At 35.5% G+C, this 21,190-nt stretch overlaps 3 protein-coding genes across 3 annotated transcripts in view; 1 reads left to right on the forward strand and 2 right to left on the reverse strand.

Moving 5' to 3' along the window:
* Positions 1-523: 523 nt before the first annotated feature.
* Positions 524-12,455, forward strand: LOC130811252 (lysine-specific demethylase JMJ21). The gene is made up of 16 exons (XM_057677476.1): positions 524-966; positions 3,347-3,457; positions 3,547-3,602; positions 3,737-3,879; positions 4,124-4,321; positions 4,400-4,599; positions 6,926-7,025; positions 7,123-7,680; positions 8,582-8,704; positions 9,126-9,206; positions 9,303-9,634; positions 9,728-9,985; positions 10,898-10,982; positions 11,359-11,539; positions 11,634-11,802; positions 12,024-12,455. The coding sequence occupies exons 1-16, from the start codon at positions 818-820 to the stop codon at positions 12,160-12,162; spliced, it is 2,883 nt and encodes a 960-aa protein (XP_057533459.1). The 5' UTR covers positions 524-817; the 3' UTR covers positions 12,163-12,455.
* A 914-nt stretch (positions 12,456-13,369) lies between these two features.
* Positions 13,370-15,707, reverse strand: LOC130811253 (40S ribosomal protein S6-1). The gene is made up of 6 exons (XM_057677477.1): positions 15,601-15,707; positions 15,426-15,490; positions 14,524-14,581; positions 14,333-14,441; positions 13,905-14,177; positions 13,370-13,816 (listed from the first exon to the last, which is right to left on the reverse strand). Exons 1-6 carry the CDS (start codon positions 15,604-15,606, stop codon positions 13,575-13,577), a joined length of 753 nt encoding a protein of 250 aa, XP_057533460.1. The 5' UTR covers positions 15,607-15,707; the 3' UTR covers positions 13,370-13,574.
* A 1,263-nt stretch (positions 15,708-16,970) lies between these two features.
* LOC130811254 (serine/threonine-protein kinase SAPK1) overlaps positions 16,971-21,190 on the reverse strand; it is a 5,455-nt gene continuing 1,235 nt past the window's right edge. The window contains exons 3-9 of the mRNA XM_057677478.1: positions 20,118-20,219; positions 19,273-19,326; positions 19,086-19,178; positions 18,459-18,551; positions 18,266-18,370; positions 18,047-18,145; positions 16,971-17,457 (exon numbers count right to left, since the gene is read on the reverse strand). Coding sequence (XP_057533461.1) covers positions 17,185-17,457; positions 18,047-18,145; positions 18,266-18,370; positions 18,459-18,551; positions 19,086-19,178; positions 19,273-19,326; positions 20,118-20,219 — 819 coding nt within the window. The 3' untranslated portion in view covers positions 16,971-17,184. The remainder of the gene's footprint in view (positions 17,458-18,046; positions 18,146-18,265; positions 18,371-18,458; positions 18,552-19,085; positions 19,179-19,272; positions 19,327-20,117; positions 20,220-21,190) is intronic.

A 21,190-nucleotide genomic window follows, 5' to 3' on the forward strand; every position in this document is an offset into this window, starting at 1 on the left:
GAAAAGGTCTTAGAAGGACTCTTACAACTGACTTATTTACCTACTCGCAATCAGTTAGCCGATGTTCTCACCAAAGCTCTTCCCTCTGCTCAATTTCATACTCTTCTTCACAAGTTAGGCATGTTTCAACCCTGCCTACCTTGAGGGGGGGGGTGTTGGATATTCTAATAAGCTTGAGATTAGAAATCAGTCATAACGGTTTCCGGTCTTGCTTGCTGAGTTCTCTTTTGTTTGATTAATAGGCTTGTATTAATTCCTTCTATATATACATGTAGAGCTCTGCGTTTTCTGATGATGAAATAATAAGAGAAATTCTTCTCTATATTTGGGTGGTTGATGCTTTCTGTTTTCTCCGCATTCGTTCTCTTCTATTCATCCAAAGAATTCTAACAAAATCAACATTTTACAACTAAAAGAAAAATATTTATATACAAAAAATAGATGTTCTACTGTTTTGGTTAAGAGTATATGTCTATATGACTTAATTTAAAATATCTTCCCGTTCTCAAAAAGAATTTATGTTTAAACTTTTAATCACAAATATAACAAACAAATCAAAACGGTTGGGGTTTAAAATTCGACGACAGAGGGAATTTCATAATGTAAAAAAGAGTGAAACAGACGCGAAGAAGTAAACGCGGAATAAAAACACGGTCTACGCGACCCGGGAATCAGCATCAGCTTCGTCTCTTTTCCCAATGCTTTTTTCTCATTTTCCGATTCCAAATTCGACACTTTCGCTCAATTGAAATCAGAGCCAAGATTGAAATTCGTTTTTGGTTGATCATTCGTACTTGGTGTACAGAATTTGATTGAGATGGAAATTGATGGAGGGAAATTGATGGTGGTAAATGATCGGAGACCTGAAGCATTGGGTAACTTGAGAGTTCTTCCAGATGAAATACTTTGTGATATTATCTCTTTACTCTCTCCTCGTGATGTTGCTCAACTTGCTTGTGTTAGCAGGTAATTTTCTTGATTGTTTCTTTCTTAAGTGGGAGAGGTTTGAATTTTTGATTGGAGGAATGATAGTACTTGTCAATTGATTTATGGGTTTTAATTTGAATTGAAAAATGTGAATGAAATTAGCTTGGTAAGAGAATCGGTTTCCAATTTTATATTTTTTTTGTAATTTTGAAAATTTAAATTTAAAGCTGAAATAAATCTTGTTAATAGTAAAATTATTATTTCTACTTTTGTTGACGACAATACTGTGATGGTTATAGATTACTGTACTCTTGTTTTCGTGTTGAAGTAGCTTAAGAATTTGATATGATCATTGAAGTACGAATGATAAAGGAGCTAAGCCATGATGTTTTTGTGTTATGAATCCTACTAAGCTAGTGAGCTAGGAGCTAGGGCAAAGAAAAGAGAGTGTTGAATGTTGTGGCTTGAATGTGAACTAATGAATATGACAATTTATTTAAGTGATAATGTGCAAGACTTAAATGGCAAGCAATAACACAAAAATTTGTGAGGTTCTTCTACTTGGAGATATCCTCTTCATAGGTTAGTATTTTGTATTTTGTATATAAGGGATAATGGAGCTACTAGCTCAACAATACAATGAAGGTATTACAAACATAGAGATAATATGTGAGGAGGAAGATAAGTAGAGGGATAGAGAGAATTACAATCTTAGAATGGGCATAGAGAGACTAGAGAGGTAGTATGCAGCTCAAGCCTTTATCTTGGTTTAGTTTGACTTAGCTTGGCTTAGTTTGACTTGGCTTGGCTAAATTACAACATAAGTAAATACCTATATATATAGGCAAATAGGAGTATGGGCAAGAAGCAACAAAACTGTGGTACAAGGGAAAAGGGACTACTCATCCGAGCGAGCATAGTGCTCATTCGAGCAGTTGAGGGCCTAAGCTATTGGAGTGCATTGTTGTCTTTGCTCTTTCGAGCATCTATTGGACTGCTGTGCTTCTTCTTGAATGACGTGCACACAAGGCCATTAGTCAATAAGGTACTCCCCTTTTCTGTTGCACAATGCATTCATCATCATCATCATACCAAGTATATCGCGGTTATAAAAGTTATGATAAGGGCATGGGCAGGGTTAGATGAGGGCAAACTATACTCGTATCAACGGAGATAAGGAGGTTGCGGCCCGTGAGACTCTTAGCTCAAGAATAACCAATGGATCCACAACACTCCAATTGCTCCTAGCCAAAAGTCATTTTGTTCATTCCAAAGCTTGACCACAATGCTTTCAAGGAAATCTTTGTAACACAAGCATGCTTCATCAAATTGCAATACTCATTCTCCAAAATAGACATACATATCCTTGACAATAAAAAATTATGTGCTAAGGATTTTTATCAAAAATGCCCTTTGTCCAAAGACCCTCTTTTCACACACTCATGTTCAAGTTCAAGTTCAAGTTCTAGGTCAAAAGAGCCACTCAAGTTACATTTGTCAATATCTTGGCATGTACTTCCATGTAGCAGTTTATTTGTTTGGACAAGAAGGGAATAATAAAAAGTGGAGGGAGAAAATTGTTGTGAGTTAGTAACACCAAAATGCTAATATGTGAGAGTGTGATGAATACTTCATTTTATGGAATGCTCAAAAGGGAAAGCGTGAATATGGAACATGGGGATTGCTCTGTAACTTAAAACATAAGGTTTGTCAACAATTTGAGAACTGCTGTAGGGCAGCTTGGATTTCCGTTCAGGATAAATCTGCTGTAGTACAGAAGTTGTTCCCATAGTTATTTTATGAGGCAAGTTTGAGGATAGAGTAAATAAAAGTTAGTAGTTTGCATAGTGTTGCTGCCTACTTTTATTTAATTTTATCATTAAGTACATTGGGGAATGATGTGCTGCATATTTTTATTTTCTAGGACTTGCTTTGGTTTCTTGGACCTTTTTAAGCTTAAAAATCGTACCCCATACTTTGCATCTATGTGTAATGGTTTTAAGGTCATTGTAAGGTAAGTGACGTGTCTCACATGTGGTGTATGGGTAGTGAAGGATTTATAGATCAAATGGACTCTCTAACCTAATAGAGTAGTCTTTTGGAAACGATGATCAACGAGGACTCTTATGGGGGGTCTAATGTAATAGATTCAAGGCCATGGCAATGTATGTTAATTGTCCCACATGGTTTGTATGGGCGATTGATGAGGAATTTATATATCAAATGGGCTCTCTCACCTATGGTACTAATCTTTTGGGATGAGCATTCCCGTTTGATATATAACACTGTTCATCTAGAATTATTCACTGCATATTGGGAAGCTTATCTGTTTTTTTTTTTTTCTGGATTATGCCTTACATATATATCTTTTTTATGTCTTTAAAATCACTGTTTTTATGTAGTCATTTTTCGTATGCAGTGTAATGTACATATTCTGCAATGAAGAACCTCTTTGGATGAGTTTATGCCTAAGAATTGCAAGTGGTCTCCTTGAGTATAAAGGTTCTTGGAAAAAAACAGCCTTGCAACTGTATGTTCTACGGTTCATAATTCCTTGAATATAAAAACCCTTGGTTGTTAAACCTTCTTTTAATGATGTTTGTGTTTTGAACATTATAGGGATAATAAAATACAAGGAAATGAAGCAACTGTCAAAAAGCCATTGCATTTTGATGGTAATATTTTTCTCGTTCTGGGTTTCTAGAGTTGGTCAATACTCGATAATATTTTTTGTTATCATGAATGAATGATTAATTTGATAAATAATTGTTTTATACTTTCTAGCTAAAGGATCCACTGTATTGTGCAGGATTCTACTCGCTGTTCCTGTACAGAAGATTGTACCGGTGCTATACCTCATTGGATGGGTTCTCTATGGATAATGGAAATGTGGAACGGGAAATCAACCTTTCGATGGAAGACTTCCACAGGAATTATGATGGAAAGAAGCCAGTATGTTGCATATTTTCCTGTTATATACTGGAACTGTAATAATACAGCAAGTTTATAGGAAAATTATCTTAAAAAGGACGTAAAAAGTTACCCTCTTCTCTCACCAACTCCAGTTCTCCTTCAAATGCAATCATGCATTTGTTTCTTTTGTCTTCCACTTTTGGTCATATTACGTACTATGGGCTTATACAATTTCCTGCCTTATGTATTGACCAATATAAATATATTTTTGACTTCCATGTAGGTTTTGCTTACTGGTGTTGCGGACTCTTGGCCAGCAAGAAAGAAGTGGACTTTGGATCAGCTAGTGCGTGATTATGGGGATACACCTTTTAAAATTTCTCAACGTAGTTCTCGGAAAATCAAAATGAAATTTAAGGATTATGTCTCATACATGAAAATTCAACACGATGAGGATCCCCTTTACATTTTTGATGAAAAGGTACGTTTTAAGACTTAATTACTTTGGCTCAAATATATCTCCTTAGTTTTGTGAAACTCAAACTTACGTTGCTTGTAGTTTGGGGAAGTGGCACCAGGTCTGCTAAAGGATTATACTGTGCCCCACCTATTTGAAGAAGACTTCTTTGATGTTTTGAACAGAGATCAGCGTCCACCGTATAGATGGTTCATCACAGGACCAGAGAGGTCCGGAGCTTCCTGGCATGTTGATCCAGGTCTTACTAGTGCCTGGAACACTCTTCTATGTGGACGCAAAAGGTGAAACTCATGTCTGATCTGTTATCTAGCATTATTGCTAGTTTCTTATATGAATTTGTTTTTCTTCTTTCATATTACTTTAGCTTGGCTTTGACTGCAAGTTCTGAATGGAAGATAAATGTTGTCCTGAAATAGCTTACAATAGTGCATTGTTTGTAGAATCTTCTTCATTTGCACATGTTCTAAGGCCACTATCCCATGCTAAAACTGACGAGAAGTTTCTTCTAGTAGCTTTGATAGAATTACCTAGACCCTTTTATTCAAGATTTCAAGTTGAATGTTTAGCCGACCAATTGACTAAATAATGCATGTGCTGCAATAGGACAATTTGCATCAGATGGACAGTGCGGCTGATTACATGATAGAATTAAATACGAAAAACATAAACAATCCGTTTACTTATTGGTTATAAATGGTGGGAATGGTACTGAAAATTTAATGTAATTTTGCTAAGAAAACTACTTGACAAGGTATATGACCATTCTTGTCCTACTATAATCATTTCTTTTCGTTTTAAAATTCATTCCCATCCATTTCCACTTGGAAATATGGTATTAGTTGGTTATGGAAAATCGTGAAGAAAAACACATACTTTGAGATGAGAGCTTCACCACCATGGAAATGACATAACACATTTTATAGAAATTAACACTAGAATTCTTTATCATTATCGCCATTTAATACCAATAACCAAGCGCCTCATAAGTTCAAAAAGCATCATCCATTGGATGTGGACCATGTTGTCAAAAGAATGAGGTTGAAAAACCAGGATTGAAGTTTTGACATGTTGCTTGGCAGGCTGAGCAAGGACATAGTATATGTATGGAGTGCTAGATTTTGTTGAACTTTTAAAGTAGAGCTGATGGTGTATTTCTGTTTTCATTCTCATACCTATTTATTAGTTTTTCTACGCTTGGTAATGATATTATCCTCTTAGTAGCTATAAACATACATCATTATGAGTATTGTAGCAATTTCTTTCTTCTACCCGTATTTTATGGCTAGGCAAGGGCATAGTGGATCTAAGGTAATCATCATTCTCATGCAGGTGATGAGTAGCTTCTTGCAAGGATCATCTCTACCCTTTGAACCAAATCTTGTAACCCTTACTAGGTCACACATATATCCTATTCTCATTTACTCATATAAGTATAGCTAATTGCTTGTATACTTTGTCATTTTTTAATTAGCAAAAGCATCTGAGTGTTTAGCTGGAATGTCAAGCATTTGGGCTTCCATAATGCTCGACTTTCTGATACCTTATCTCTTGACTAATGGTATGTGGTATCGCTCTGATTTCTTGCATAACTCGTACTTTCTTGAGTGAAAAGCTGTTAATTTGACTTAGTAGTATTATTTAAATTGTAGCAGACTATCTGTCCAGCACATATGATGTAAATTTTGCAGTAGATGTCTTCTTGACCTGTTCAACGATTACAATCAACTTTTGGCTTTAGCTTGGTCCTTGTGAGCTGCAACTGAATAAGTGCTCATGGAATTGAGTCCATTCTTATAGGGGACTGATCAGTGCGGGGAGCTCAGGAAATATGCTTACTAATCCTTAATTAACCAACTTAAAAGTGGATTTTTGATCTTTTTAAAGATATGAGTGGCACATTGCTCCGGCTTTAATTGGTCAATGGTCATATTGAATGCAAATTTTAGTAGATCTAAATGTTGCTAGAGTAGAGTCTAAAAGAATCTTGAAAAGAGAGAAGTAATACTAGTTCAAGGATTATAGCGCCCGGAATTGTGGTGCACAAAAGTGAGAATAAAATACAGTAAATTGAGATGAGGCAATCAAGCTTGAATTTGTATTAAACTTTTGAGTCTGAATTTTAGGTATTTGATCAAACCTGCCAAGAGGGAGATTTTACCCAAAGGCCTTGTTCAAGAGGAAATGGACATTTGTATTAAAAATTATAAAGTCTTTGTTTATAAATGGGACTTTTGAGGGGAGATTGCTGATGTCTTTGTTTGTTGTGGGGAATGGGATTAGACTGCAAGCCTTTTCACCTCTAGTCCCACACTTTTTATATCCTTGGGGAAGGTGAACAATAGGTCGAGCCTTGAGATTGTAAGCAAAATGAGCATTTTGCCATTAATAAAAGTAAAGTAGAAAATGAAAACAAAGGGTAAAATTGTACATTTGTAGGCTCGCTCCTAAATGGGGCTTAGGAGAGTTAGATGTACGCAACCTTTTTCTTTTAATAGCAAAAAAGTAGTACTCGATTGACCCTTGTTAACAAACATTAACTACAACTTCAATCAAATAATTGCAAACATCTCTTTGAGTTGCTTAATACAAAAATTTGTATCATAACAGGTGGGCGTTATATCCTCCTGGTAAAGTACCCATAGGTGTTACTGTACATGTAAATGAAGAGGATGGTGATGTGAACATCGAGACTCCATCATCTTTACAGGTAACCAAGTGAAGATACGTGTAGTATTTATGTTTTGCATTATTACAAAGTTGGCTAAATCATATATATTAAATTGGTTTACTTTTTGTCTTAGTAGTGGTGGCTTGATTTTTATCCACTCCTCCCTGACGAAGATAAACCTTTGGAGTGTACTCAACTGCCCGGAGAGACAATATTTGTCCCCAGTGGATGGTGGCATTGTGTCCTGAACCTAGAGCCCTCTGTTGCTGTCACCCAAAACTTTGTGAATTCCACCAACTTTGAGTATGTATGTCTGGATATGGCTCCCGGATACCGTCATAAAGGAGTTTGCCGTGCTGGATTTCTTGCTCTTGATGATGTGAAATTGGAAGATGTGGTCACAACCTGTGCTATAAGTTGCACAAGTCCAAGAGATATACCTAGGAAAGACACACGGAGAAGAGCAGACAATGCATGCCACGAAAGTTCTGGAAATCATGTTGCAAATTGCTGTGATGTATTCAATCATGATCCTCATTATAATATAAGTTTCTTATCAAAATTTTTGGATGAACATAGAGACCATTATAATTCTATGTGGAGCTCCTCGAACTGCATTGGACAGAGAGAGATGAGAGATTGGCTATGGAAACTTTGGATTGAAAAACCAGGAATGAGGGATCTGATATGGAAGGTATGCTAGCATCACATTGTCTTAACATCCCCACCCCCATTTCCCACCCACCGACAATTTGATGCCGAATTTCTCGCCAGATAATGATTCTGAGGAAAATATTTAACTAATATAGCAGAAAGCTATTGTCAGAAGTATAATTATTTGATTAATCACATGTTTTACTATTTACTTATCACCTGTCAGTGGAGCTGCTTGTTTAGCACATCATTCTGCTGTTTACTGGTTTGACCACCCACTGGCTTTGATTTCTGCCTAATATATGATCTAATCCACTTTTCTAATTGAAACATGAGTGCATGCAAAGTCATTTTCTCCCAAGTTCAACGGTCACATCTCAATGGGGCTAAAGATTTATAGTTCCTTGGTTTCAATATGTAATAAACTATAGTAAAATGACTAGCTAAATCATGTGCATTGCGAAGTTGTTGATGATGTTTGAGACCCAAGTATCAATGGGAAACAACCACTTTGTTATTACTAGGGCAAGGTTGTGCACATCTAACCCCTCCAAACTCCATCTAGGTGGGAGTCACTCAATGGTAGTGAGCCGTGATTTGTTGGAATGTTGTTGAATATAATTTATCTAGGGTGTTCACTGTGTTTAATTTATCTAGGGTGTTCACTGTGTTTGGAATCTATTAACTTGATTGCCATTTTGATCAGGGTTAATAATGATGGTAATCATACAATATTTTTTCGGGGAGGGGTGATGCTATATGAACTGGGTTTCCTTGCTGTTTGGTATGGCTAATTGGGTAGAGCTCCCACTTCTGAGAAGCTAGTGATCATTGATGTTTCCCCTTTTGATACATTGCATGCAATTAAATTTGTGTATGTCATCTGCAATAATGCAATATTCAAATGCAACATTGCTTATTAGTTGATTCTATTTATCCAGGGAGCATGTCTCGCTGTCGATGCAGGGAAATGGCTAGAATGTATTGATCAGATTTGTAGGTATCACAAATTCTCTTCTCCGAAAGATGATGAGAAGTTGCCTGTCGGCACTGGCAGCAATCCTGTAAGTCAAATTTTACAACATTATGTGAACTGCTTTTCTCACTGAAATGTATGCCGGGTCATTTTCTAGTTGGGCTGAAAAAAATCGGGTTCATTTCATATCCAATTTGCCCACCACAGGGCATGGTGCTTAAAGTTGCTGGAAATGCTGCTTTCCGTTCTACTAACCCACCCTATATAAAATAAATGAAATGTACTATGGATGAACTGTTTTGGCATAGTTACAGTGAATTCTAAGAATTTTGATTTTCATTCAGAACAAATTCACTTTACGAGATGAGATCAATCTAATTTTGGACATTGACTGCCTGGGTACCTCTTTGCCTAATTCATGCTAGTTTTTTTAACCAACTGGTCAAAGATCTTAGAGACTTTGACAACCTATTATTGAACTGTTCTTTCTTTTTTTCCCTTTCTGACAGGTTTATTTGATTGGGGATGCTGTAATTAAAATCTATGTTGAAGGAGGGCTGGAATGTTCACTTCATAGTTTGGCCACGGAGGTATAATTCGAGTTTCTTTAATATCTAGAGAGACACGTTATGTTAGAACAAAAAAATTTTTAAGTGACAATAGTTTGACCTTTAAATTACATGCAGCTTCACTTTTACAATCTACTATGTCAACTGAATTCCCCTTTGAAGAAGCATGTTCCTGATGTGCTGGCCAGTGGTTTTATTTTTCTTGATAACGGATCTTACACTGTTGTACCATGGGATGGTAAAGTAGTGCCAGATGTCATTGCTAACTGCAATCTGATGAGTGAGAACAGCAAGGGTGACGACATTTCTTTTGGTTTGTGGAGCAAAATAATATTTGATTACAAAAAACCTGAATTCCCTGCGTCAGTTACTGGCAATCCATCCGAAAGCAAGAAAATATGGCCTTATATTGTGACAAAAAGATGCAAAGGAAAGATTTTTGCAGAGATGTAAGTTGGCGTGAATGTAATCCCTTTCATAGTTTGCTCTTTTTTTACCATTGTAACATATTGGTATCTCACTATGATTTTCTCTTATTGCAGAAGGGACTCTTTGTCTTTGGAAAATGCCCTTGATTTTGCTTCCTTTTTGGGAGAGCAGCTCCATAACCTCCATGTGTTGCCCCTTCCACAGATTGCCAACTTTACTTTAGCAAACATGAGGAAGGAACTTGGTTTGGCTCCCAGCAACAATCTTATGGAAATTGATTCTCTTGATTCTGATGGTGATGCAATGTGGGAGATATTTCTTCACAGTCTCGACAGAAGAAAAAAGGATGTAGTCAGCCACTTGACTAAATGGTAATTTTCGCATATAATATGTACATATAACCATTATGTTCTAAAATTGAAATCTGCATATTAAATTTCTTGCATGATTTAATGAGCAAATGCAATTTGAGCATCTGTTAAGACCCCTAATTACCTGTATACTAGCTGTGGCCTCTGACACTGCCACTTGTGTTGACCCTTGTTGCATTTTCATTCTTCCTACTTCCTGACATCTCCCTCTATACGGATAACTTAATGGTAAGGAGAACACAGCTGATGTTTGTGTTATTCATGAAGTGTGTTCTGAATTGATGCTCACACTTTATAATAATAAGTATTATATTATTCAATCCCCCCCACCCCAACAGAATTTTTGGCTCCACAATTACTAGGGAAGCTTTAGCTTTCTTCCTCGGAATTTAGCGAGCTTTATTGCTGTGATCTTTGATGCCTAGTGTCATGGCTTCGGGGTTGACTTTTGGTAGTAGAAAGATAATGGAAGCGGTAAATGTTTTCCAATGATTAAGAAATTTTGATGGCTTGTATGATCACTTATAACTAAAATGTAACTAAAGTAGCGCCAACCTACCTTTCGATTCATTTGCAGTTTTATGTCTCATGTTGTGGCTGTTAATGTGTCTTCTCGATGGAGCCAATATTTGACGTTACGATAACATCATTCTTGTTACCTCATCAGCGTACCATGACCACAATCGAGACGGTTGCTACATTTTTGCCCAATGGGTGGTAGCTTGGATGGGAACTATAAATGAGTGAATGACATTGAGGTGATGAAATGTGTGTTGTGGCTATTAGGATACCAAGCTGCCCGCGCTTGATTGAGGTGCCCACATACGGCATCTAGATGCTATTTAATACAGTCGGGGTAATATGATACTTTGATCCATATTATTTCTGACTAAATTGGCATGCTATTTGCAGGGGAGACCCTATTCCCAGTAGCCTAATCGATAAAGTTATTGAATACCTTCCTGATGATATGAAGAACTTATCTTCTATATTTGAGGTACAACTGTAAGCTAATAACCTTGCTCTTTCATATTCACTTTGAGAACTGAAATATGCTTTCTGTTGCGATCCTTTACATTTAATCTCATCTTCAGCAAAATGAATACTAATTCTTAAATGAGATAGTCTCACGGTGAGACCATCTATACACTTTTTGTCTTAAAGTGATCACTTATAACCTTAAAGTGATCACTTACAAATTAAAAATAATCACTTTTTATAGTCTTAGAATGATTACTTAAAACGATCACTTACGATCTTAAAGTAATCAATTAAAGAAATGGGCTAATTATATGGGCTCGTCTCATTGTGAGACGGTCTCATACAAGACGAGCTGCAAAATGAAAATTAAGTAAAATAACGGTATTTTCCAGGGAGTTCCTTGTTCTTGGATACATTCAGACATCATGGATGACAACGTCTATTTAGAACCCCAAAATAGCATTGATCATGATGATCACTCCGACAAAGTATTTGTAAATGGCAACCTGAAGAATGGGGAAGTGCAGGTCTGGAAATCATCTCACATTCTTGACTTCAGTGATCTGTCTATCGGTGAGCTCTCTTTATTAATAATCTGATATTCAAGTCTATGCTGATTGCTGGCACACTCATATGGTATCTAACTAATCAGTTACTCTTTCTCCAGGTGATCCTATTCTCGACGTGATCCCCATTCACTTAGATATCTTTAAAGGAAGCAAACGCTTGCTTAAGCAGCTATTGTCAACATACAACCGTCCATTCCTCAACAGAAACTCACAAAATAATTCGACTGATAATGGTGTAAAATTTCACCGACCCTCTTACCGTGCAATGTGAGTTATAGCTATTTAGCATTCTAGGATTGCGTAGTTTTCTCGTATCTGTATCTGCGCTTGTATTCAACACACAAAAACACGTACGAAGTATAATTGCAGCATTTTCATACCTAGTATTCTATCTGGCCGCATCACTGTATATACGGTCTTGAGTATTGTTATAATACAGGTTTTTCAGAACTGTATACTGAATATTGAATCTGAATACATGATTGCAGGTGCTACTGTATTCTGCATGAGGAGAATGTATTAGGAGCTATTTTCAGCACATGGGATGAGTTAAAGGACGCAAACTCTTGGGAAGAAATTGAAGAAACTGTTTGGGGAGTTTTGAATGAGTTTGTGTATCTGCTGTAGTTCCTTAATTATCGTATTCTTACGGTTTCTTGGACGATTTTGATTATCATTTTGTATAGAGTGTACCATTATTGTGCTCATTTTCTATCAACGATAATAATTTTAAAACCTTAATCGTAATTCGTAACAATACAATATCGGCTACTTGAGCCTGAGCCAAATTATTGACAGTTCGTTGCTGATAGAGGTTATACCTTATTTTTCTGTAATTTCTATTTTTTTTTTTTTTGTTTCAAGTGACAAGCTTTCTCAAACTACTTGTAATACTGAATAGTAGAAATAGATTTATGTCATGCTCCGACTTTTTATTTGTAACATAAACGATTAAAAACGTAATTAATATACTTTATCTGTCCACTTTTGAGATTATTATTGATAGTGACAACTTATTATGAAAAATATTATTAATAATAATTTTAAAAGAACAAAAAATTAATATTTTCAATATCTAGACTTTTGCATTGTTTACAACTACCATTTATTTGATATCATTTCAAGCGACACACTATTTTTTAAAAAACTTTGGAAGAGAAAAATCCAAGTAACATACAACGTTGTAGGAGTACATTAATAGGCGTTTATATTTGATGTGTTGTAGCACCTAGCAAATGAAATAATCGAATCATTTTCAGTCATTATTTTTCATAATATCTATACTTTATGATATAACAGGTTAGCTTTGCTAGATCAACCAAATAAGCATTTAAATATTATTCAGTTCAATTGCATATTCTTAAATTAATTATCTACAATCTTAAGTAAACAATTAGAAAAAATATATTGAGTTCATCTTGTAATAAAACAATTTCATACGAAATTTGTATATTTTTGAACGAAAAATTAGATAAAATGAGACGAGACATCTTAAAAAATAAACAATCAAATTACGTAAAGATTCTCTAAGAAAACATCTAGAACAAAATCCAAAAACATAGGGTCAATATTATCATTACAGTGTTTGGTGTTCTCGTGTAACATTCCACTGACGGGATTAAAACCACTCAACACATAAAACACAGGGCCAATTTCAACTGCCACAAGACAACTCATTTGGTATATGCACAACCCTAATTCAGATGTACCAGCGATATTTCTGAACTCAAAACACAAAGCAACATAAAGAAGGAAGTTGAGACCAATTCGGATCAGCATGCCTAGTCTTGGATGTTTCTGTTGGGGCAAAGGTAATAATACTAATACTAATCAATACTATAAAATAGCATGCTTTTCAAGAAAAATGTCAAGTAACAATCAAAAGTATTAGCAGCTTCAATGAAACGAGAAATCCACAACAATGTTACCATTCTAATCCAAAAAGCTACTGCAAATTAATAGGTCTCTAACTCAACAAAATTGCAGCAAACATAAAATTATCTCAAAAAAAAAACCCACAACATAAAACAGCATCATTTTTAAGCAGCTTCAGATGGACGCTTGGTGACAGCAGAGAGCTTAGACCTCCTCTTTGCCAAACTCTCACTTCGCCTCTCCCTCTGCTCCTTCAACCTTGAAGCTAAGAGCTTCTGGTACTCTGCAGCATCAGCTTTGGCCTTTGAGATCTTCTTCTTCTTCAAAGCTATTCTTCGGCGCTTCCTCTGGAGGGTTAATGGAGTTACCAGACGTTGGATCTTAGGAGCCTTGCTCACCTTCTTGCCTGTCAATGTGAAGAATAATAGATTAGTTTAACAACGGATTCTACTTTCAAATCATTTCATACAAAATTAACGAAGAAAAAGAAGTACCATTCTTTGTGGTGAAGGTCCTGCGGTAAGTGTTAACATACTTGCGAACATCATCCTCCTTGGAGAGGTTGAAAAGCTTGCGGATCTTTGATGCCCTCTTGGGACCCCTCATCCTTGGCTTCTCAGTGTCAGTGAGCCCAGGAAGATCATTCTCACCCTTCTTGACAATGACCAAGTTCAAAACAGACAAATCTTGGCTCACAATGCAACCACGGACAGACTTCCGGCGACGCTCTCCATCACGTCTTCCATGACCACGGAAGCAAGTGGTTCCTACAAATGGGAAAGTATGGTGAGCACCAATCTTAACAATACATACACAGATAGCAACCACAGTTCAACTACACCACCACCCCAGTACACAGAGAGACTTTATGATTGGCATAAGTTCAGAAGAGCAATGAGGAATGAAAGTTGAGAAAATAAACCTCTGTGCAGCAATAGACGAACTCTTCCAGGAGTCAAAACACCCTGTTTCATGGGGAAACCCTGCTTGTCACATCCTCCCATGATCTTAAAGACGTAACCCTTGAACTCCTGCAAAAAAGAGTTAAAATTGTAGAGCATTACTCTACCAAACCCATACAAAAGTTTAGAAGTCTATAAAAGAACTACTTACCTCTCCAAGAGCATCACCACTGACTTCCTGGGAGATCCTCTTGTCATAAAAGACCCGACTGTTCAAAACAAAACATTTATCAGGAAAGCAGACATAGAAAGTGTTATCGAAGGTACCAAAACAAACCAGTTCTACAAAATGTCCATAATCATAACAATTGAGATAAGAAGATGAAAGGTACTCCTAAGCCAATCACATCCATTACAAATTGCACACGTTGCCAAATATTTAATCCCAACAATATATGGTCAACTACATGAACCATAACAAATCAATGTGAGAAATTGAATGCACAAAGCCATGATGCAAGTATTGATTAGCTTAAGTAAATATTGGCAATGCAAGGGCTAAATACATTAACTAAAAGAGAATAACCACCAAACAACTTTTTTCAACAATAAACCATTATAAAGAGAATAGCAATGTAGCACAGAACCACAAACCATCCATTGAACAGACCTCCTAATGACGGATACTCTTAACCTATCTCGGATAAATCAAGTCTCAAGATGAAATATCGAACAGCACGATTCTCAATCGGCAAAAAGCATTCAATATTACAAAATAATACAGTTACTTATATACTTAAATACAACAAAATTCCTCATTTAAATTGTAAAACCTTAAATTACAGATAAGATAATTAGCGCAGACAAACGGATTTTCGAAATAAAATTTCATAATAACTCAGCTTAGATATACAAAACAATTAATACAGTAAAAAAAACAAAGAAAAACTGAGTTTTGTAGCATAACACAAGCTATTAAAAACTTTAGTATGTAAATCAATATTAATCTTTTGAGCGCTCATATTCCCAGAAAAACAGATCTGAAACGGAAAAAATTACTACGAAAAAATATAGAATCTATAACCATAAACACTAATAATTTCGAAGACTTACAGTTTCTGCTCGTCATCGATTTCAAGCTTCTTTTGGCACCCTGTAGTGGGGTTAGCGACATTGATCTGCAAATGCCACAACATCACAAAATTAAAATTCCATGAAATATGTTTATCACATCACAAAGATTACATGTAATTAAAATAAGAAAATTTCTGGAATAGAAATATAGAACCTTCATGATTGAAGTAAGCTAGAACGGCGGAAGTGAGATGAGGGAAAGGGGAAAGAGCAACTGTGGCCTTGGAGTTTTTTGTTCTAGGGTTTTTGATAAATGAAGGCTCTTCTATTTATTTACAAAAAATTACTCGGATTATTTTTTGGGTAACAAATGGGCTTGGGCTTAACGCAACACCAATGCTCAATCGCCCGATTAGTTTCCCAATTTTTTTTATTCCGCTCGTCTTGTATGAGATTGTCTCACTATGAAAGGGGTTCATATAATAGCTCATTTCTTCAATTATTTACTTTAAGATCATAAGTAATCGTTTACTCTAAGATTATATAAAGTGATTATATAAAAATTTTAAGTGATCACTTTAACGTTAAGGCAAAAAATCTATACTGGGCCAGTGCTATAGTAACGGTCTCACCGTGAGACAGTCTCATTTAAGAATTAGTGTTTTTCATTTACATGACATGATATATATTTACAATTTTAAAAGTGATTATTACACTGTAAAAAACGATAAATATTTTTAATCTTTAAAATAATCACTTATATTGATCACTTTCGATTTTAATCCACTGCTTATTACTCTAGTGTCTCTTTGAATTATTAAAAGTGACATGAAAATGAAAGCCGAGGGGATATGTATTTTTCACTAGCAAATTAAATGGAAAAGGGGAATATCATTTAAAGTTAATACACTTTTTGTCAACTAATATAATTAATTTACTTATTCTTAGTTATTTTTACTAATTATTCTTTAAACTAATTTACATTAACTATTCATAATAAATATTGAAAATTTTAATTAACGTATTAAATTTAAATGATATAAAAAAATAAATTAAATTTAAATGATATAAAATATAGACACTGGAGTGAAAATGTAAAAATTAAAAAATTTTAAGTGTGAAGAAAATTTGCTTTAATGGGTGTTGTCATTTTTATTGTCTTCGAAATATTTCAATATTTTAATTGATATATATAGTAGTTGGAAAATACTTTCTAGGTGTTCAAGTATGTAAAAATTTGGAAAATATTTCAACAAGAATAAAGTCCCTAATGGACCTTCAGTATATATCACTTATCTAGGTGTTCGTAAGATATTTCAAGTCATGTCAATTTTAAATCGTGTGTACATAAGTATCTTGTCAATCAGATATAATTTTACATACAAATTATTTTGAGTTAAGAGTTCAATCCATACTAAATTTCGATTATGTATCATCCTAGTTTATTTGTGTAGAAATTTAAAGAAAAGAAATTTAAAGAAAAGTTAGTTGTACGGTGATACCAAACCAACTAGGACTAGGTCACCATGCACAATGGAAAACAGATCAACCTGTGGGGCTGCTGCAGCGGCCTAAATGAAGAAATTGATGGCTAAAACAAGCTTGGAGTAACTAACTAAAGAGAAAATACATTCCGTTGATACTCAAAATAACACCATAGTCGAGGCAAAGAAATCGTCTCATTTTGCCAATTTCTCTACAAGACTACGAGGAACTGATGCTTATCGTTCACCCGCGTGGGTGAAATAGTTTATGCTTTACATATGATACATTTTCTATTCTGAACTAATATTTGTCGTCATACAAATTCACCGCTACTTTCAATATAATCAAGATCGGCATCAGCATCGGCATCAACATCATCGAAATCCATGCTACCACTACCAAGAAGTCCGTTTGTATTGGGCGGTTGAAGAGGCTGCCGTGCCTCTCGAATCATAGACAATATCTCTTCAACGCTTTGTGACGGTTGGTTAACGTCATTGGTTTGCCAGCTTCCGCCTTCCATGAGCTCCAACGGTAAGTTCGTCATAAACCAAGGGTGTTTTTTTATCTCTGGAATTGTTATTCTCTGTTCAAAGATACATGCTTCTGTCAAACTTACCAAGCTGTATTCAATGTATACCTTTAACCCTCCATTTCTTAGGGTATTGTTATGACTACAGCTTGTGCTTTAACTATGTCTATGACCTATATTTGAATGTCGAATCGCAGATTCGGGTTTTGGAGTATGATAACATTTTCACATAGATGCACCATTTTCGGCCTCTCTAGGGTTCTTTAATTGGCTATATAAGGAACGACGAGTGCAGAAAAAGGACCTAAGGATGAAAGGAAATACAAAGGCCAAGAGCAAAATAGGGGTGTTGGCAATTGGTTGTTAGTTGTAACTGGTTCATTTGGCTTGTTTAACCGGCTGATAGCATTGTTTTTTTATTAGTTGTAAAGTAAACTGTTAAAGGAAATGTTTGGTAAAAATTAGTTGTTTCACTAGACCAAGGGAGGTTTTGAGCATGTTCCAACATACATGTTCGACCTCACAGGGCTCCAAAAAATCGAGGGACTTAATATTAAATTATTTAATATATGTTAAGTGTTTAAAAATACAAAATTGTTAGAAAAATATCATAATTTTTTAAATTGCACCAAGGGCAAAATACCTTTTCAGCATTGGCCACAAATATCCGAGATAGAAGGTGCCGACACTCTGGAGATATTGGAATATTGTCGGGGATTGAGTACTGTGCACCAAGTATCCGCTGTCACATTGTGCAGTCACAATTAGTGTTCGGTCAGCTATGTATTAACACAAAAACCGAGACTGATACCTATAAGTTGAAATCAGGGGAACAAAAATCATAGTTGATGTCGTAACTTACAACAAGGGCTTTCTTGAAGTTTTTTGGATCGGATGGATCTTCAAAGGGATATGCTCCGACCAGCATGACATATAAGGTGACACCACATGACCACACATCTGCAATCTACAATTCAGAGAATTTTTACATCTAAGGTTCCAGAAAACAGCAATTGAAAGGAAAACAAAGAGCAATGCTTAGATGTTTCAGTCACCTTCCCATCATACTCTCTCTTGGATAGCACTTCGGGTGCGATGTAAGCTGGTGTTCCAACTGCAGATTTCGGTTGGGAATGCAACACCGAAGACTGCAAATCCAAGGCCGATAAAATTTTACAAACAAGTTAACTAAAACGCCACCGATGTAACTATAAATTAGCAACTACCCGAGAAATTTGAAAAAAAAATGCACATGTAGGCAGTTTAAACTGGAGTGCATTCTAGTAGATGCTACCTCCAGTTTGCAACCCATTTGATTGTCGGTATAAAATGGTAGGAATGATAATGGAAAGTTAGTGTAATTTGGGTAGGAAAATCTCTTGATAAGTTTAATGGACATGCTTTATTTACTTCAACTAACTCATTTTCTTTACAAAATTCATTCTAATTTATTACCATTTGGAGAGGTGGTATTAGGTGGTAATGGAAAATTGAAAAAAAAAAAAAACTTTTTGATCAAAGTTTTATTCATGGAAAAATTACACTACATATCACTTCCATTATTACCATTTAGTACCAACAACCAAATGTGCCGTAAGAGTACGAACAAAAACCAAACCCGTCAAGTAAAGCAACTAATTCCTTATTTGGGGGTGAGGAAGGTAAAATGCTATAATATTTACCTTGGAGTAGCCAAAATCGCATATCTTGACACGTGGTGCAGCACTTCCATCTAAGAGTGTGTTTTCGAGCTTTAGATCTCTATGACAAATTTGCTACATCAAAAATATCTCCTTCAGGGTACTGATGATTGATGTTTTTAAGCTAATCGAGAAAAGAAACAAAAAGTGAATAGACCACAAGTTATACCATCGAATGACAGTAACTAACTCCTGATATCAGTTGCTGAAAGAAAAATCTTGCCTGATACAAACAAGGGAAAAGCATACAAGAGATTAGTTCCAATACACCATCTGTGTTTTCAACAACATAGAGCTCTATATATTTGCAATCCCTTGTTCTCGTTTGGGAGTAGTTAAAGAGATGAGTGTGATAGTAACAATATAGAAATCAGCTATGTATGACAAAATGATAGTTTCTACACTTGACTATCAACCTCCCTTAGTTTCTCAAAGTAGTCCTCATTCAAGCTTAGGCGTCATATTTCCATACAACGCCAATACGCTATGACATAGTGGTCCGTTTGATTACTGGTACTAAATGGTGGTAATGAGAATGATTTTTAGTGTAAAATTTCATCAAAATTTTCATGTCGTTCCCATGTTGATGAAATTTTGATCACAGAAAAGTCTTTTCCGTTACCACCTAATACCACCTCTCCCAATAGTGATGCATTAGAATGAATTTTATGAAGAAATGAGATGATTGAAGTTGGACAAGCATGGTCATCAATATAGCTAAGAGATTTTTTAACCAAAATTACACTAATTTTCATTCCCATTACCACAGTTTAATACCAACTACCAAACGAGTCGGCCACATCGCCAGAATAGAGAGAAGGAAAAGGAGGGTGTAGAGATACAAGGGAAGAAGAAGGTGTGTGTGTGTGTTTATACATTGATTCTTGTTCAAAATTGTAGATAAGGAAAGGCGGAAAATTGATTATCGGGGAGGGGGAGAGTGTTGTATAGAGCTGTATTCTGTAATTCGACCGTATGGATATCGATATTTTACCATGAAAGCAAGGTCATTACCTCATCCTCCCTGAATCTACCAGCATTACATATCCGTTCAAATAATTCTCCACCTGATGCATATTCCATGACTATTGCAAGATGAGTCGGAGTCAGAAAAACCTGTAATAAAAGTTTAAGATCATGGTGTCAAAACCTTGTATAGAAAAAACCCAAATTCCAGAAAATGCATGGGAAATTCCTCTTCCTAAAACATTATAAGAAATTTATTATTGTTACTTATGCAGTTCTGTTTTTTACTCGGAAAATGTAATTCGTCAAAGAGAATACCTTTAGCTGGTACACAGTAATTCCATTGTTTCAAATATAGACATTCTTTTACTTTTAAATTTTTATCCGAAGGACATCAAAATATTATCATTTTTCCTTCCGAGTCTAATGATGCAATTACCCTGAAACTAATTCGACATTAATCAAGCATAGTCGCCAAAGATTATATTTAAATGAAGTGCTAGCACAAGAGCCTACCATTAAGAATAATATCAGCGTTAATAGAATGATGGAACGGATTAGATGAAAACCTAAGGTGCATCATTGTTGCCATTGTTAACGATCACGTGAGCGAACAAAAACATTTGCCCAAAAAATTGTGAACTAACAAGAAGCCCATGTATGGCTACAAAAGACTCGGTCGATCGTCATCCACTTGGGGTTCTCCACTATTCCTAATCCTTCTTAAGTTGCTTGTAAAGTCCACCTTTTTTTCTTTTTTCTCACTTTATTGTTGACATGGTATTTGGTAGTTGATCAACCTTTGTCATTCTCTTTTGATTTTACACATCAATCAATCATATATACTCATCCGTGCCCTTAAGTTTGCTACAACTCTCATTTTAATCCGTCCCACTTAATTTGCTATATTTTCTTTTATGAAAATGATGCCCACCACTTAGTTTAATTCTCATCCACACTGACTCCTTTAATATCATCCACACAATTCAACTTTTTGTCTATTCTCCGACAGCTAAATTAATCTTAAATATAACCCACCATAATCAATGACATCAAGGCTATAGCTTTACCACCATGTGTCCTTAAGATACACACAAGAATTATTCATCAATTCCTAGATC

This window comes from Amaranthus tricolor, chromosome 4, assembly GCF_026212465.1.
Source record: "Amaranthus tricolor cultivar Red isolate AtriRed21 chromosome 4, ASM2621246v1, whole genome shotgun sequence".
Taxonomy (NCBI): domain Eukaryota; kingdom Viridiplantae; phylum Streptophyta; class Magnoliopsida; order Caryophyllales; family Amaranthaceae; genus Amaranthus; species Amaranthus tricolor.

Excerpts from the sequence above, each read along its gene's own strand:
- LOC130811252 (XM_057677476.1), top strand. The coding sequence starts at position 818 with ATGGAAATTGATGGAGGGAAATTGATGGTGGTAAATGATCGGAGACCT. Across the intron at positions 7,026-7,122 it reads AGACTCCATCATCTTTACAG|TGGTGGCTTGATTTTTATCC; the intron begins GTAACCAAGTGA and ends TTGTCTTAGTAG. Across the intron at positions 11,540-11,633 it reads CTTCAGTGATCTGTCTATCG|GTGATCCTATTCTCGACGTG; the intron begins GTGAGCTCTCTT and ends CTCTTTCTCCAG.
- LOC130811253 (XM_057677477.1), bottom strand. Across the intron at positions 14,442-14,523 it reads GTGGTGATGCTCTTGGAGAG|GAGTTCAAGGGTTACGTCTT; the intron begins GTAAGTAGTTCT and ends TCTTTTTTGCAG. Across the intron at positions 13,817-13,904 it reads GACCTTCACCACAAAGAATG|GCAAGAAGGTGAGCAAGGCT; the intron begins GTACTTCTTTTT and ends TCACATTGACAG.